Source organism: Scyliorhinus torazame, chromosome 15 (genome assembly GCF_047496885.1).
Source record: "Scyliorhinus torazame isolate Kashiwa2021f chromosome 15, sScyTor2.1, whole genome shotgun sequence".
Taxonomy (NCBI): domain Eukaryota; kingdom Metazoa; phylum Chordata; class Chondrichthyes; order Carcharhiniformes; family Scyliorhinidae; genus Scyliorhinus; species Scyliorhinus torazame.
Window position 1 is genome coordinate 102,969,630 of NC_092721.1, and position 15,940 is coordinate 102,985,569.

The 15,940-nt window shown below is 48.6% G+C and overlaps 1 protein-coding gene across 1 annotated transcript in view; it reads right to left on the reverse strand.

Annotated features, from left to right (window-relative positions):
• The window catches only part of LOC140391726 (coiled-coil domain-containing protein 83-like), a 163,326-nt gene that overhangs the window by 51,227 nt on the left and 96,159 nt on the right, over positions 1-15,940 (reverse strand). Inside the window, exon 5 of the mRNA XM_072476498.1 lies at positions 10,540-10,707. Within this exon, the coding sequence (XP_072332599.1) occupies positions 10,540-10,707 (168 nt within the window). The remainder of the gene's footprint in view (positions 1-10,539; positions 10,708-15,940) is intronic.

The window sequence follows — 15,940 nt, forward strand, 5'->3', positions numbered from 1 at the left end:
GGACCTCAGTGGTAATGGTCAATGTATACACCACAAACTGGTACGATGCTAAGTTCATCAAAAAGACCATGGCAGAAATCCACAACCTCAACTCCCACCAATTGATCAATGGGGGGAGACTTTAACTGTGTACAGGACCCAAAGGCAGATAGGTCCAGCCCTAAATATGGGGCTAAATCAGGAATGGCGAGGGAATTAACCATCTTCATGGAGCAGATGGGGGTGGGGGGGGGGGGGGGGGGGGGGGGTGGGGGGGGGGATGGACCCATGAAGGTTCAATCACGCGAGGAAGAAGGAGTTCGCCTTCTCCCACGTCCACAAAGCCTATTCCTGTATAGACTTCTTCGTATTGGGAAAACCGGTGCTTCCAAGGGTAGTAGGGGCAGAATACTCTGCAACAGTAATCTTACACGATGTGGATATGAGGTTGGAGATGAGCCAGGCCCAGTGCCCCCATGGAGGCTGGACACAGCCATCCTCGCCGAAAAGGCTTTCAGCAAAGGAAAGTCATGAGCCATCAACAGATATATAGGCTGCAACCAGAATGGAGAGGTCTCCACCCCCACATTCTAGGAATCACTGAAGGCACTGATGGGGGCAAAGAGGATGGTGTGGGGTGTAATAACATATTGGACTCCTAGAGACAAGGGCAGGGAGGCGGCCAGACAGCGGCTGATTGACTGGAAGTAGATCGGCAGTACTCCATGGCCCTGACTGTAGAGCCGGCGAAGAGGAAAAACTGCAAATGGAATTTGACCTCTCCACTAGGAAAGCAGTGAACCATCTCCTCCAAACATGAGGCGACAAAGCCAGCCGCCTACTGGCACACTAGCTGAGGAAACAGGTGGTCACAAGTGAGATAGCACAGGTAAGGGCCGAGAAGGGTAGGGTGTCACAGCTCCAAAGGACGATCAACGGAGCCTTTGCAACCTTCTCCTGAGGACTGTATACCTCTGAGCCCCTAGAGAGTGGCTCAGAGATGAAGCAGTTCCTCGATGAGCTGGACTTACCAGCTGTGGGGGAGGGAAGGGGGCAGGGACTGGGAGAGCCGTTGGGTCTGGAGGTGATCATGGAATGCATCAATTCCATGCAGTCAGGAAGGCACTGGGGTCGGAAGGGTTCTCGGTGAACTTTTACAAAACATTCACAGCAGCACTGGCACTGCACCTGTGGGAGGTGTTCAATGACTTGCTGTCGAGGGGGCCCCTGCCGACCACGTTGGAATACTGGCGCCAAAGTCTTAGCGAAAGGTCTGGCAAGGCAACTGGAGAGTTGCCTGCCAGAAGTAATCACGTAAGATCAGACCGGATTTGTCAAGGGCAGACAGCTGACTGCGAACATCAGACACCTGCTGAACATGGTCATGACCCCACCCTGGGAGAGACACCAGAAGTGATCATCTCGACTTCCGATGGCGGCCATGGAGTGAGTGGTCACACACAGGGCAGCTCTGGCTCGAAGGAATGGATTTGAGCTCTTTTTATCCGAAACAGGAGGATTTTGACAGGAACGTGTAGTTGAAAGTGTGGAGAAGCTCCCCCCCCCCCCCCCCCGGGAGTGGCAGTGGCCAGTGGCAGGTCTGCTGGTTATCATCCCGGCAGAAGAAGGTTAAAGACCTGGCCAAGGAATTGGAAGAGACCTGTCGTGCAGCAACAATTGGAAAGATGACGGAGGTGGAAGGGTCGTCACATGTTGGTAACCCCAGATGGAGCAGCTGATGGTGTTTATCAAAGCCAGGTTCCACCAACAAAGAAAAAAGATGCAGGAAGACCGATCGAAGGCCATTGAAGGAGCAGTTGCATCCCTAAAAGGCTCGATGTGGTGAGTCGAGAAGTGCTTGGAGGCACAGGGGTCGCAGATCCAGGAGATGGAGAGGGTGATGTCTGACCACTGGGTGGTGGCATTGGAGGTGGAGTTCCTGGGATACCTTTGCAGGTCATTAAGAGCAAAAGTAGAGGGACAGGAGAACAGATCTAGAAGGCAGAACCTGCATATCGTTGGCCTGCCTGAAGGTGTGGAAGGCACGAGTGCTACGAGATACGTCTCGAGAATGCTGGCGCGGCTGGTACTACACATTGGAATGGAGCTGGCAAAAAGACGTACTGGGTTCAACAGGGCCATGGTGACTCTCTATCAACGGCAGATCAGGTGCTGTACGCGGTGAAACTGCGGGTGACCTTGAAGGCCAGGAGTAATATTTTGAAACCCCAGAGGAGGCCAATGACTTTATTAAAGAGCATAAACTGGGGAAGAATTGAACTTTGATGGGAGACAGAGGAATTGGCACATGGGAGTTCGGCGGACACGGGTAGTGTGGGGGCTAGAGGGTGCGGGGGCTTTTCTTTCTTCTCAAGTGGGGGGGGGGGAATTCATTGTGATGACTATTTGTTAAGGGGTAAAACGTTTGTAAGGGGCCAATTGCTGCCCCCCCCGCCTTGCCACCTGTAGTGGTATTTATTTTTTGGCGGATGTGACCTGTGGTTTTGGAAGTGTCTTTGTTTGGGTGGGTGAGAGGGAGGTCAACAGGGAGCCGTTTACACAGATCAAGGGGGAAAGGCAGGCGTAGGTAGGAGTAGCCTTCAGGCAGGAGCTGCCATGCTGGCAGGTAATGCTGGTGAACGGAAATGAGGTGGGGGAGATGGCTGCGAGAGTTGGCCGAGAGGGGGGGTGCGAGAAGACATGCGACGTGCCAGGGTTGGAGGAGAAGCGTGGACATGGGCGAAGAAGGGGCACATCTTGGATGGGCCCAGTTTAGGGGGAGATTAAAGGGGACAGAATCGGTAGGGCAGGATGGTAGACAGTAAAGGGGAGTGGAGGCACAAGCCTTTGGTAACATTCATAACATGTTATGCGGGGGCTGAACAGGCTGGTGAAGAGATCTCGGATCTTTGCGCATTTGAGGAGTCTGAAGGTGGGAGTTGTCTTTCTGCAGGCGATGCACCTCCGGATGAGGGATCAGGTTAGGTTGAGAAAGGGATGGGTGGGTCAGGTATTGCACTCGAGGTTTGGCCCTAAGTCATGGGGGGTGGCCAATCTGTTGGGTAAAAAGACGGGGTTTGTAAATTGCCAAGGAAGTGCAGGACCCAGATGGGAGATACGTGATGGTGAGTGGGCTGTTGGATGGGATGACGGTGGTGCTGGTGAATGTATATGCATTGAATTGGGACAACGTGGGGTTCATGAAGGAGCTACTGGGAGCGATTCCAGACTTGGTCACATATCAGTTGATAATGGGAGTGGACTTTAATGGTGTGTTGTGCTGTGCTGTGTGCTGTGCAGAAGGTGAACAGGCCGAGCCCCAGGTCAATGAGCAGGCTGTGGATGGTGAAGAGCTGGGTGGGCTTATGAAAAGGATGGGTATGGTGGACCCATGGTGCTTTAAGAACTCGGAGGAGAGGGAGTACTCCTTCTTCTCGCACCTGTACAGGGTATACTCCAGAATCAATTTTTTTTTTTGGTGAGCTGTGAGGTATTGATGGAAATGGTGGGGGCAGAATACACGGTAATTGTAATCTCTGACCTCTCACCGCACTGGCTGGAGGTTCGACTAAGCTCAAGGCAGGAACAGAGGCCGGGATGGAGGCTAGTTAGCGGACAGGAAGTACTGCGATAAGGTGTGAATGGAATGCATGTAACTCTCTTTGATGTGGTTGATGTTTGTAAACATTGTGGATATTGCACTGAAAGAAGATGAATGAAGCAAGGCTGACACCTGTGTTTGTGGAAGCTGTCAGTCACAGCCCACGAAGGGAAATGAAGGAATGGCTAGTAGCTAAAGGATGAGGAGTTTAAACACAGGTCACTGTTTTTCTTGTTCCAGGAATAGACATTTGGTGCCTCCTGTGTCTGAGCCAGCACGTGTATGCTAGGTGACTGTTACAACAGTAGTTTTTTTATTGTCACTGTCTGGACTGCTCTCTAACTTACAGACAAGGGTCTTTTTTCTGGGGGGTCGCTGGGGGGGGGGGGGGGGGGGGCTGATATTTAGGGGTCTCTATGGGGAATCCCACTTGTTAGGGGTTCTCTAGTGGGGTGCATTTAGTTAGGCAGTCTCTGTGGTGGTGTCTCCCTATCTTGCAGATCTCTGGGGGGGTGTCCTTATCAAGGGAGTTTCTGGGGGAGGTCTCCCTATCTAGGTAATCTCTGGGGTGGTCTCCCTATCTACATGGTTTCTGGGGGCTTCTCCCATTTTAGCGGGGGTGGAGGGAGTCTGGTAGAGGAGGGGTGGGCAGGTCGTACATTGTGGGGGAGGGCCCAGGAGGGTGATCCTTGGGTGGACATTGGGGGCATCTCCCTTAAGGGGTTACCTGGCTCATGGCGAGGTCAACCACATCAGGGCCACACTGATAAATACCAGTTCTGATCGGCGCCCGCATGATTCCTGGCCTGGAGGACCGGGGAATCACGAGGGCCTGGAGACTCTGGTGCCGGGCCTGCGAAGTGGATGAAAATTGTCATTAGGACCAATTTCCATCCAATGGCATCCTCCCACTGGCGCGCAGGCGTGAACCCTGATCCCATAGTTGGTCAGTTCGGCACCAGGCACAAACCTCTATTTTGGCCAAATTCCACATTCTCTGCTCGATTGCAATCGTCACTGCCGGTGTCACTGGGGGAGAATGTAGCCCATTGTGTGCACATTTTTCATAGTTCAATGTAAGTGGTTGTTCATCAATTGGCATTGGGTTCAGGAAGTGACATAGGATAGGACAGCACTGGAGAAGACAATAAACAGGAAGAGAAGAAAGACTATGTTGCCTACTCTGAAAAGCTTTGGGCCATGAATTTATACCAGCATACGCATGCCTTCAAATATGCACTGTCCTGGGAACCGGATATTTGATTTACGTAAGAGTCAAAATTCATAGCTGTCCAAGTGCACGGTTTTTTTAGAATTAGAATTCTGACAGTGCACAGGAGTCCATTTGGACATTCGAGTCTGCACCGACCTTCCGAAAGAGCACCCTACCTAGAACATAAGAACATAAGAACTAGGAACAGGAGTAGGCCATCTGGCCCCTCGAGCCTGCTCCGCCATTTAATGAGATCATGGCTGATCTTTGTGGACTCAGCTCCACTCTCCGGCCCGTACACCATATCCCCGAATCCCTTTATTCTTTAGAAAGGCATCTATCTTTTTCTTAAAAACATTTAAAGAAGGAGCCTCAACTGCCTCACTGGGCAAGGAATTCCAGAGATTCACAACCCTTTGGGTGAAGAAGTTCCTCCTACACTCCGTCCTAAATCTACCTCCCCTTATTTTGAGGCTATGCCCCCTAGTTCTGCTTTCCCCGACCAATGGAAACAACCTGCCCGCATCTATCCTATCTATTCCCTTCATAATTTTATATGTCTCAATAAGATCCCCCCGCATCCTTCTAAACTCCAATGAGTACAGTCCCAGTCTACTCAACCTCTCGTCATAATCTAATCCCCTCAACTTTGGGATCAACCTAGTGAATCTCCTCTGCACTCCCTCCAGTGCCAATATGTCCTTTCTCAGGTAAGGAGACCAAAACTGAACACAATACTCCAGATGCGGCCTCACTAACACCCTATACAATTGCAGCATAACCTCACTAGTCTTGAACTCCATCCCTCTAGCAATGAAAGACAAAACTCGATTAGCCTTCTTAATCACCTGTTGCACCTGCCCATTTCCATGCCCTATCTCTGTGACCCCACCTAATTTGCATATCCCTGGACACTAAGGGGTAATTTAACACGGCCCATCCACCTAACCTGCACATATTTGGATCTGTGGTTTTCAAGGTTTGCACGCATGCATCTTCATTCTTCCATTCTCAAAAAGCCTGTCACAATTTAATAACAGATTAATAAATAGAATTTCTAAATTATCCGAGGATGCAAAATTTGTCCAGATTTGGTAAATGTACTGGAGAAGTAGACATTGTTCTTGAGCAGCTGGACTAAAAAGCTGGCCAATGGTATTTCAAACAGACCAATACAAAGCGATGCAGGAAAATTCAAACAACATTACATTTTGAAACACGATGAACTGTTTTTGAAGGGGGCACAGGAAAAGAAAAGGTTGAGAAGTAGGATAGGAAGAAAGGAACACTGGAAATAGGAACAGAAGTCGGCCATTTGGTCCCTTGAGCCAACTACATAATTCAACTACATTATGGCTGATCTTCTATCTCAATGCCATTTTCACATATTTTTAATTTTTCCAAATAAGGGGCAATTTAGAGTGGCCAATCCACCTACCCTGCGCATCTTTGGGCTGTGGGTGTGAGAACCATGCAGACGTGGGGAGAATGTGCAAACTCCACGTGGACAGTGGCCTGGGCCGGGGTCGAATCCAGCTCTTCGGTACCAAGAGGCAGCAGTGCTAACCACTGCGCCACCGTGCTGTCCATCACTTTTTAACATCTAGAAATCTATCATTCTAACTTGAACATAGTCAATGACTGAGCCACCACAGCTCTCTGGGGCAGAGGATTCCAAGGTTTCAGTTCTGAGTAGAGAAATTCCTTCTCAAGTGATACCACCGAGGTCACTTCTAGAATGTTGTATTCCATAGGAATGGTGATCAGTTGGAGAAAGAAGTTACAGGGGCAGTTCGATAGACTGGTGATGGGAAGGGCTGTTGGGCGAGGGGGTGCAGTATGAATATGGAGAGAAGGCAAGCCGCATGCTAGCCCATCAGCTATGGAGGCAGAAATCCTGAGGGTACGGACAGGGAAAGGGGAGGTAGTGTCGGAGCCGGGGAGTATAAATGAGGTGTTTAGGGAGTATGATGAGGAATTCTACAGGGCCAATCCGTGGGGGGGGGGTGAGGGGTGAGGAAGGGGATATGGGGCGGTTTGGGGATGGGCTACAATTCCCACAGCAGGATGAGGAGAAGAGGCAGGTGATAGAGGAACCTTTAAAATTGAGAGAGATAATGGAAAGCATAAGAGGGATGAAGTCGGGGGAGGCCCTGAGGCCGGAGGGTTCTCCGTTGGAGTTTTATAGGGAGTTTGCGGCGGACATGGCACCACATCTACTGGGGACGTTTAGCAAGACGCTGGAGAAAGGAGAGCTGCCGGAGACCATGACACAGGCGATGATTATGCTAATATCAAAGAAAGGGAAGGACCTGCTAGAGTGTGGATCATAGAGGCCCATATCACTGTTGAATACAGACATGAAAGTGTTGGCTAAGTTAGTGGCGGGGAGGATGGAAGGATGCCTTCCGGGGGTGGTTTCAAGGATCAAACGGGCTTCGTGAAGGGCAGGCGACTCTTGAGTAATGCAAGGCGGCTATTGAATGTAATCATGACCCTGTCGAGAGAATGGGCACTGGAGGTGGTGGTCTCTATGGACGCGGAAAAGGCATCTGACCAGGTGGAGAGCCGGTACCTGTTCGAGGTCCTGAAGGTACGCGTTTGAGCTGAAGTTTGTGGCATAGGTGAGTCTGCTGTATGTGGCTCCGGTGACAAGTGTACGGACCAACGGGATGAGCTCACAGAGTTTTGGGTTGCATAGGGGAACAGGGACATTGGAGGCAGGGGTGTCTGCTGTCGCCGCTGTTGTTTGCATGAGTGATAGAGCCCTTGGCGATGGCCCTTAAGGGGTTTTAGTGTGAGAGGGGATTAGGACGGGGAGTAGGGAGCACCAGGTGTCGCTCTACGCGGCCAACCTGCTGTTGTATGTGTCTGATGCTGGAGAGCATGGGGAGGATTGAGTTTATTACAGAGGTTCGGAGCTTTCTCGAGTTATAATTTGAATGTGGGAAAAAGCGAGGTGTTCCTGATGAACGAGGGGAGTCGGGGAGCTAATTTAGAGATGTTGCCATTTGGGGTAGTCTGGGATAGGTTTAGATATCTGAGGATCCAGGTGACGAGGGAGTGGGCGACGTTGCACAAATAGAACTTAAATTTGGTGGAAGAGATAAAGGAGGACTTTAGGAGGTGGGATATACTGCACCTGATGCTGACGGAGAGGGTCCAAGTGAATGAATGTCCTGCCTATTCGTATTCCAGACACCCCCAATTTTTATTCCAAAGTCCCTTTTCCAAAAGATGGACGCAGTAATTTTGGAGCTTATCTGGGCAGGGAAGGTGCCACGGGTAAAGAGGGCAGAGGCAGGAAGGGAGGTTGGTGTTACCGAACCTACTGCACTACTACTGGGCGGCGAATGTGGAGAAAGTGAGGCAGTGGTGGGAAGGAGAGGGGTTAGGATGGAGGAAGAGTCCTATAAGGGGTCCAGCCTGAGGGCCATGGTGATGGCTACCACTGGCACTGAGGAGATATACGGAGAGCCTGGTTGTACTGTCCATGAATAGGGTGTGGAACCAGCTGAGGAGACACTTTAGGATGGAGGGGATGTTGGTGTTAACACTGTTGTGTGAGAACCATGGGTTCAAACTGGGGGGGAGACGGATGGTATGTACAGGAGGTGGAGAGAGGTAGGGTTGGTGAAAGCGAGGGATTTATATTTGGCGGAGAGGTTCGCAAGTCTGGAAGAGCTGTGGGAGAGGGTAGAGCACCCGAAGAGAAGTGAATTTAAGTATCTACAAGTGAGGGATTTTGCACGGAAGGTGTGGAAAGGGTTTTCTCGGTGAGGATCAAGGTGAAGTAGGAGAGGAGCTGTGGAGTGAGGCACTGCGCAGGCTGAATTCGACCTGCTCGTGTGCGAGGATGAGTTTGATTCAGTTTAAGGTGGTACAGGTACACATGGCACGGACGAGGATGAGTGGGTTCTTCCAGAGGATGGCAGACGAGTGTGAGAAGTGTGGGTGAGGACCAGCAAACCACGCACATTTGTTTTGTGGGTGTGAGAAGTTAGGGAGATACTTGGCGGGTGTGTTCGGGATGCTAGCAAAGATTGTGGGGGTAGAGGCCGGGCCTGATCTTATAGTGTCTTATAGTGTTGGGGTATTGGAAATGCCAGAGCTGATGGTGGGAGGAAGGCCGATGTTGTGGCCTTTGCCTCTCTGTTTGCCCGGCAAAGAGTTTTGCTTGAATGGTGGTCGACAATGCCGCTGGGGGTGGAGGCCTAACTGGGGGATCTGTACAATTTCCTCCAGTTGGAGAAGATTAAGTTTGAATTCCGAGGTTCAGCGGAGGGCTTTGAGGCACAGTGGGGATTGTTAGTGACCATGTTTGAAGAATTGTTCTTCATGGTGGGGGGGGGGGGGGGGGGGGGGGGGGCTGGATTGTGAGTTGGGGAGAATGTTCCCCAGGTTATATATGTTTTTGTATTTTTGATTATGTTTGGAATAAATACATTTTTGAAGTGATCATCTCCCTGGACGAAGAGAAGGCCTTTGGTAGAATAGAATGAAAGTACCTCATGGAGGTTTTGGGACAGTTTGGGTTTGGCCCAGGATTTACATGGGTGAACTGCTGTATAGCACTCCCATGTTGAGTGTTCAGATGAATACCACCAGCTCCGAATACTTCCAGAGCACAGCGCCACAAGGCAGGGATGCCTGTTGTTCCTGCTGCTGTTCACTTTGGAAATTGAGCCGCTGGCTCAGCTCAGTGGAGCGATGGAGAAGCATTTAGAGAGGAGACAGGGAGCACAGAGTCTCTAGAAATCCCATACTGCTAGAAACCGGTTTGGAAATTCTCAGGAGACTGAGGGAAAGAACCTTTGACGAGCACTAGACAATTATGACTCCGAGAAACGGGGAGAAGCTGTTGGAATCTTTGTGTGACTTTGGACTGTTTCCTGTAAAGACTGCAATGCTGCAGAGACCATGCTGTGACATACATAAGCAATGTGGGGTTATTGCTCATGTTAAGACAGTAATAAGGGTTATCTTTCCTGTTGTTATTTATTCTCTTCTAAGTAATAGTTAGTTGATTTTGATTTTAATTTGTTTGTAACAGTAAAAGTCTTAAAACTCCAGCTTGTCATAGGGTTCCTTTAAGTTGGTCACTGGGAATTCAAATTTTTTAAAGTTATTGGTTTCTATGGGAATCATAAAACATGGCACTACAAGAACAGTGAGAGCTCTACTGATATCTGTTCTCACTCAACACCATCAAACAGAATTTGTTTTATTCCTAAATTTAGAGTACACAATTACTTTTTTTCCAATTAAGGGGCAATTTAGCACAACCATTCCCCCTACCCTGTACATCTTTGGGTTGTGGGGGTGAGACCCACACAGACACGGGGAGAATATGCAAACTCCACACGGACAGGGGGCCGGGATCGAACCCGGGTCCTCGGTGCTGTGAGGCAGCAGTGCTAACCACGACTCCAATGTTCTGCCCTCTGTATCTGGTTATAACTTAATTTGCTGCATTTGTAGTCTTTGTTTATGCAAACTGGCCGTGTGTTTGCTTTATTTTTTGTCAGGTGATCTTTAGAGTTGGTTTCTTTAAATACAGCCAGTGCTGGTGGGCAAACCAATGCTGGAGCAGTGAACTGAAACAGATGTTAGTCTCCTTGTTTGCATATGCAAATAATTACTATCTGATTTAGTCATAGGTAAAGGATGCTGACAGTTATTTTGGGCACTTAGAAATTGAGTCAGGTGCTACACAGCTTCCAGTGCCATGAACTGTTCAACATACCTTCAATGTCACCAAAATTTTGCACCAGCTCTATGAGTTCATTTTCTCGAATCTTAATAAGTCTAGCATGTTCACCACTTCCAACGTTCTTGTACTCCAGCCAATAGGCCTTCACGTCTTCCTCCTTGTGAATTTTCTGCTTCAGATCGTTCGTAATGGACCGTATCTCTGGCTCAAACAAGAAAATACACCATGTTCATCAGATTTCTAGCTCTTCCAGTTTGTTAAGCAATCACAAACAAAATAAAAATATAGAAGTCTGGCAGCACAACAGGTTGGTGTACAACAACAACTTGCTTTGAAGTCGTTAGTTCACTTCCACCTCTAAAAATGGGAGGATCTCATAGATATATTCACCTCTAAATTAGAAATAATTAATTTAGCTGCCTTTTGTCCGCTCTCTACTAAGCCAAATTTCTCCCAGACTGTACCCACCTGGCAGATTCATTAATTGTTTGGGGTCTTTAAGAAATCAACTGAGTACATGACTGGGAAATAGAATGATTTTTGGAGAATATACCTCGTCTGCAAAATAGAATCACTGTTCTAGATAATAAGTGAACTCTTGAGCTTTAAGGTCATGTCTGCAAGATACTAACATTGTTTCAATGAATGTTCCATGTAAGGTTTTTGTGAACCAGGCAAGGGAACAGGAGAGGAGACTGAGGGAGATGCCGTTTAAAGTGGTGGGAGGGAGTTTTAGATACCTGGGGATTCAAGTGGCAAGGGACTGGGGTCAGCTACATAAACTAAATTTGGGCAGGATGATTGAACAAATGAAAGGGGACATCCGTAGGTGGGATGTGCTCCCGCTGTCATTGGCGGGGAGGGTGCAAACTGTGAAGATGACAGTCCTCCCGAGATTGCGGTTCTTGTTTCTGTGTCTTCCAATCTTCATCCCCAAGGCTTATTTTAGGAAGATGAATGCGGCGATCTCGGGTTTTATATGGGCTGGGAGAGTCCCAAGGATCAAGAAGGTCTTTCTTGAATGGGGGCGCGGGGAGGGGGGCTTGGCCCTTCCAAACTTTATTAATTACTATTGGGCGGCTAATATATCGATGGATAGGAAATAGGTAGTGGGGAAGGGGTGGGTGTGGGAGCGAGTGGAGGCGGCTTCTTGCAAGGGCACGAGTCTGAATGCTTTGTTAACGGCACCTCTGCCGTTCTTGCCGGCTCAGTACTTCACAAGCCCAGTGGTAGTGGCAGCCCTGAGAGTGTGGTGGGCAATGGAGGCAGCACATGAGACTGGAGGGGGCGTCGGCGTGGTCACCGATCTGTGACAATCACCGGTTCTCTCCGGGGGGGGGGCTGGACGTGGGCTTCAGGAGGTGGCAGCGGGCAGGGATTGAGAGATTTGGAGACCTCTTTATTGAGGAGAGTTTCCCGAGCTTGGAGGAGCTAGAGGAGTTTGAGTTGCCGGATGGGAACAGGTTCCGGTACCTGCAGGTACTGGATTTTGTTCGGAGGCAGGTCCCAAGCTTCCCTCGCCTTCCTCTAAGGGGACTATAGGATAAGGTGATGTCTAAAACAGGAGTTGGGGAGGGGAGGGTCTCGGAAATATATCAGGAACTGATGGAGTGGGAAGGGGTCCCAATCGGGGAGGTGAAGAGGAAGTGGGAGGAAGAGCTGGGAGGATAGTTGGAAGTCGGGTTGTGGGAGAAGGCCCTGAGGAGAGTCAATGCACCCTTGTTGTGTGCCAGGCTGATCCAGTTTAAGGTGGTCCACAGGGCTCACATGACTGTGACCCGGATGAGCAGGTTTGTGGAGGTGGTGGAGGACAGGTGTGGACGCTGTGGGGGAAGTCCTGCAAACCATGTACATATGTTTTGGGCGTGTCCGAGGCTGAGGGGATTTTGGCAGGAATTTGCAGATGTTATGTCAGAGGTCCTGGAAGGGAAGGTGAATCCGAGTCCAGAAATGACAATATTTGGAGTGTCGGAAGATACGGGAGCCCAGGGGGGGGGGGGGGGGGGGTGAGGCCAACGTTTTGGCCTCTGCCTCCCTGGTGGCCTGGAGACGGATTTTGCTGGGATGGAGGGACTCGGAGCCTCCAAAGTTAGAGGTTTGGCTCAGTGACATGGCAGGGTTTCTTCGGCTAGAGAAAATCAATGACGCCTTAAGGGGTTCACTACAGGGGTTTGCTCAGAGGTGGCAGCCGTTCAGCGATTTCTTCAAGGAAAATTGACCGTCAGCAAGGTGTATGGGAGGGGGGGGAAAGAGAGAAAAGGGGCGGCATGGAAGTGACGTATAAGGGCAGGGAATCTAATGTATCAGTAGCTAGGGTTTAAGGAAGGGGGGAGTTGGGTGTGCTATTGTGGGTTTTTTGCGTGTGTTGGATCTCTCTGTTTAGAATGTTAAAAATGTTAAAACTATAAATGCCTCAATAAAATATTTTCTTTCAAAAAAATGAATGTTAGATGTAAGTTCTACCTAAAGAAACATAATATGGATAAGTCATTGTATTGAAGAGACCTTTGACAAATTGCAACAAACAAATAACCAGAGCGTCATCAATGTCTAGCCATGACGCAAAGACTCCAGCTGTGAGAAAGCGTGTGAGAAACTAGATTGTGTCGATGAAATATTAATTAATCTTGAGTAAATGATTAATGTTTATTTAAATAATCACCTGTTGAGTGATTGGTATCTTTTTGAACAAATCAGGAAGCCTCATCTGAGAATTAGAATGAATGAAAAATGAACAAAGGACTAAACTATAGATAAGGATTTCCTTAAGAATAAGATTGTTTGATTAATTGTTCTGAGAATTCTCGCTTTCTGTAATTCTTGAAGCATCTGTTAATTACGTTTTAAAGTAATTTCTTAACATTTTTCTTGTGTTTATGTTTTAATGCTTTTTGCTATGTCTTGAGAAGTTTAAGTGTTATTTTGATCTAAGCTTTGATTCAGTTCTTATGCAACTGTACTAAAGTGAATATTTAGAAATAAATTCGCATTTTGGACACCTCCAATCAACCGGACTGTTGACCCTTATTTGGAAGATAAAGAAGAGATCTTACATCACCCTTGCCTTTAACATGGCAAGCCTGTAAGTTTCTCACGTTTCCTTATTTGTGAACCCTACCTTCAGCTCCCACACCATCTTCCAACTAAATATTTACATAGGATATGTGGCACAGAAACAGGACATTCTGGCCTGCAAGTCTATTCTGGTATTTATGTTCAACTTGAGCCTCCTTATATTTTACTTCACCCACATCCATCATCTTGACCCTTATTCGGTTTTCCCTCAAATGCTTTCCCTCTAGCTGCCACTTAAACGCATCTATACTATTTGTTTCAACCATTCCCTGTGGTACTGAGTTCCCCATTCTCACCACTCTTTGGGTGAAGAAGTTTCATCTGAATTCCTGAAAGTTACCAAGAAATACAATCTAATGTTGATGGCCTCCAGCTGTGCACTTCCCCACAATAAGAAACATTCTCTATCCACTCTAGCAAAATCATAATTTTAAAGATCTCTATTAGGTCAACCCCTTCAGCTTTTTTCAAGTGAAAAGAGACTCAGCCTGTCAATCCTTTCCTGATACGTACACCCATGTATTTTCTGGTATCATCCTTATAAATCTTCACGGCAGTGCCTCATATCTTTTTTATGCAGTACTCTTATTCCTATTTCTCAATGCTTTTCTTGAAATTCAGCGTATCCTAACCCACATCAAATAACACTTCTATCAGAGCTGACCTCAACTGGCACTGTATTACTTGTGGTCGCACAATCTTTCTGATCTAAATTCCAATGAAATCCATAGCCTTATTGCTCAAGCACAAGTCCCACCACACATTCCCTGCTCCACTAGCACTCCTTTTCTTAGTCTTTCCATTAATAATAATAATAATAATAATAATAATCTTTATTACCACGAGTAGGCTTACATTAACACTGCAATGAAGTTACTGTGAAAAGCCCCTGTCACCACACTACGACGCCTGTTCGGGTATACCGAGGAAGAATTCAGAATGCCCAATTCACCTAACAAGCATGTCTTTCGGGACTTGTGGGAGGAAGCGAGAGGAAGCCCACGCAGACACGGGGAGAACTCGCAGATTCCACACAGACAGCGACCCAAACCGGGAATCAAACCCGGGTCCCTGGCGCTATGAAGCAACAGTGCTAACCACTGGACACCCCAAAGATCCACTGAGCATCCTTTGGTCGCTTAGGTCCCATTCTCTGATATTCCTAAATCCTTTAGCTTCTTGACTGACTTGTCTTCCTTTGACGTTCTTTAAAATCCTCCTATTTGATTAGGTTTTTGGATTTATGTATTACTTCATTTCTCAGATTGGGTTCCTTGCTAAAGATAAGGGGTAGGATTCTCCGTCTGACGATGCCGAAAATCGGGAGATGCGATTGGGTGGGGAATTGGTTCCAACGCCGAAATCACGGCGGGCGCCGACTTGATGCCAAATCACAATTCTCCGTGGCCTCTACACAGCGCCAATGTGTTCCGGAATGCACGTACAGTAAACATCGTTTGTATATCATTAGTGGGCCCGATCCGGTATTCTCTTGGGACCCTGCGATTCTCTACCTCCGATGAGCCAATTTCCTGCATGATTCACTTGTGCTTTTAAAAATCGTGAAACCAGCATGGTGGTTGCTGAGGGAGGAGAGGGGGTTCGGAATGCATCCAACATCACCATAGTTTGCTGACAGTTGTTCCACTGACCGGGGAGGGTGGGGAACATCTGCCAGGGCCGGCGGCCGGAGGGGGGGGGGGGGGGGGGGGGTGTTTGCAAGGGGTAGCCAGGAGGTGGACTAAGGGATCGGGCTGGACAGGCACGGAGCACCACTGCCGCGGCCTGAGAGGCAGCCATGCAGCTGCGCACACTGCTGACTACCCACTGTGAACTTAGGGCCACGGGTCATATGGCTGTCCCCCCAGGGCACCCCACTGGGTGCCCTCTCACCCCAGCCGACCCATCAGCGGGATGGGTGCAACAAGTGCCATCTTGTTGGCTGGGATAAGTGTGTGGGGGAATTGTAATATGTTTATTCGGCTGCAGCTTGTCACCAACCCGAGTGTCAATCATGGACACAGCAAATCCTGCACCATTTCCCATTGGAATCGCTTGTGTTCCACGTTGCGTTGGTGCTAGCCCCTCCACAGTCGCTGAATTGGTCCAGGTGTTGCGCCAGTTTTGCTGTCGTGGAACTCTATGAATCCTGCACCGGCATCAACACTTATGGCGGCTTCTCCAAAATTGGGAAATGTGATTGAGCGGGAGAATAGTTCCTGATGCTGAAATCGGGGCGGACCCCGATTTGACACCAAATCGCAATTCTCCGTTCCCTCCACAGAGGCATCAATGCATTCCGGAATGCACGTACATTAAACACCATTTGCATATTAGCGGGCCTGACCTGGCATTCTCT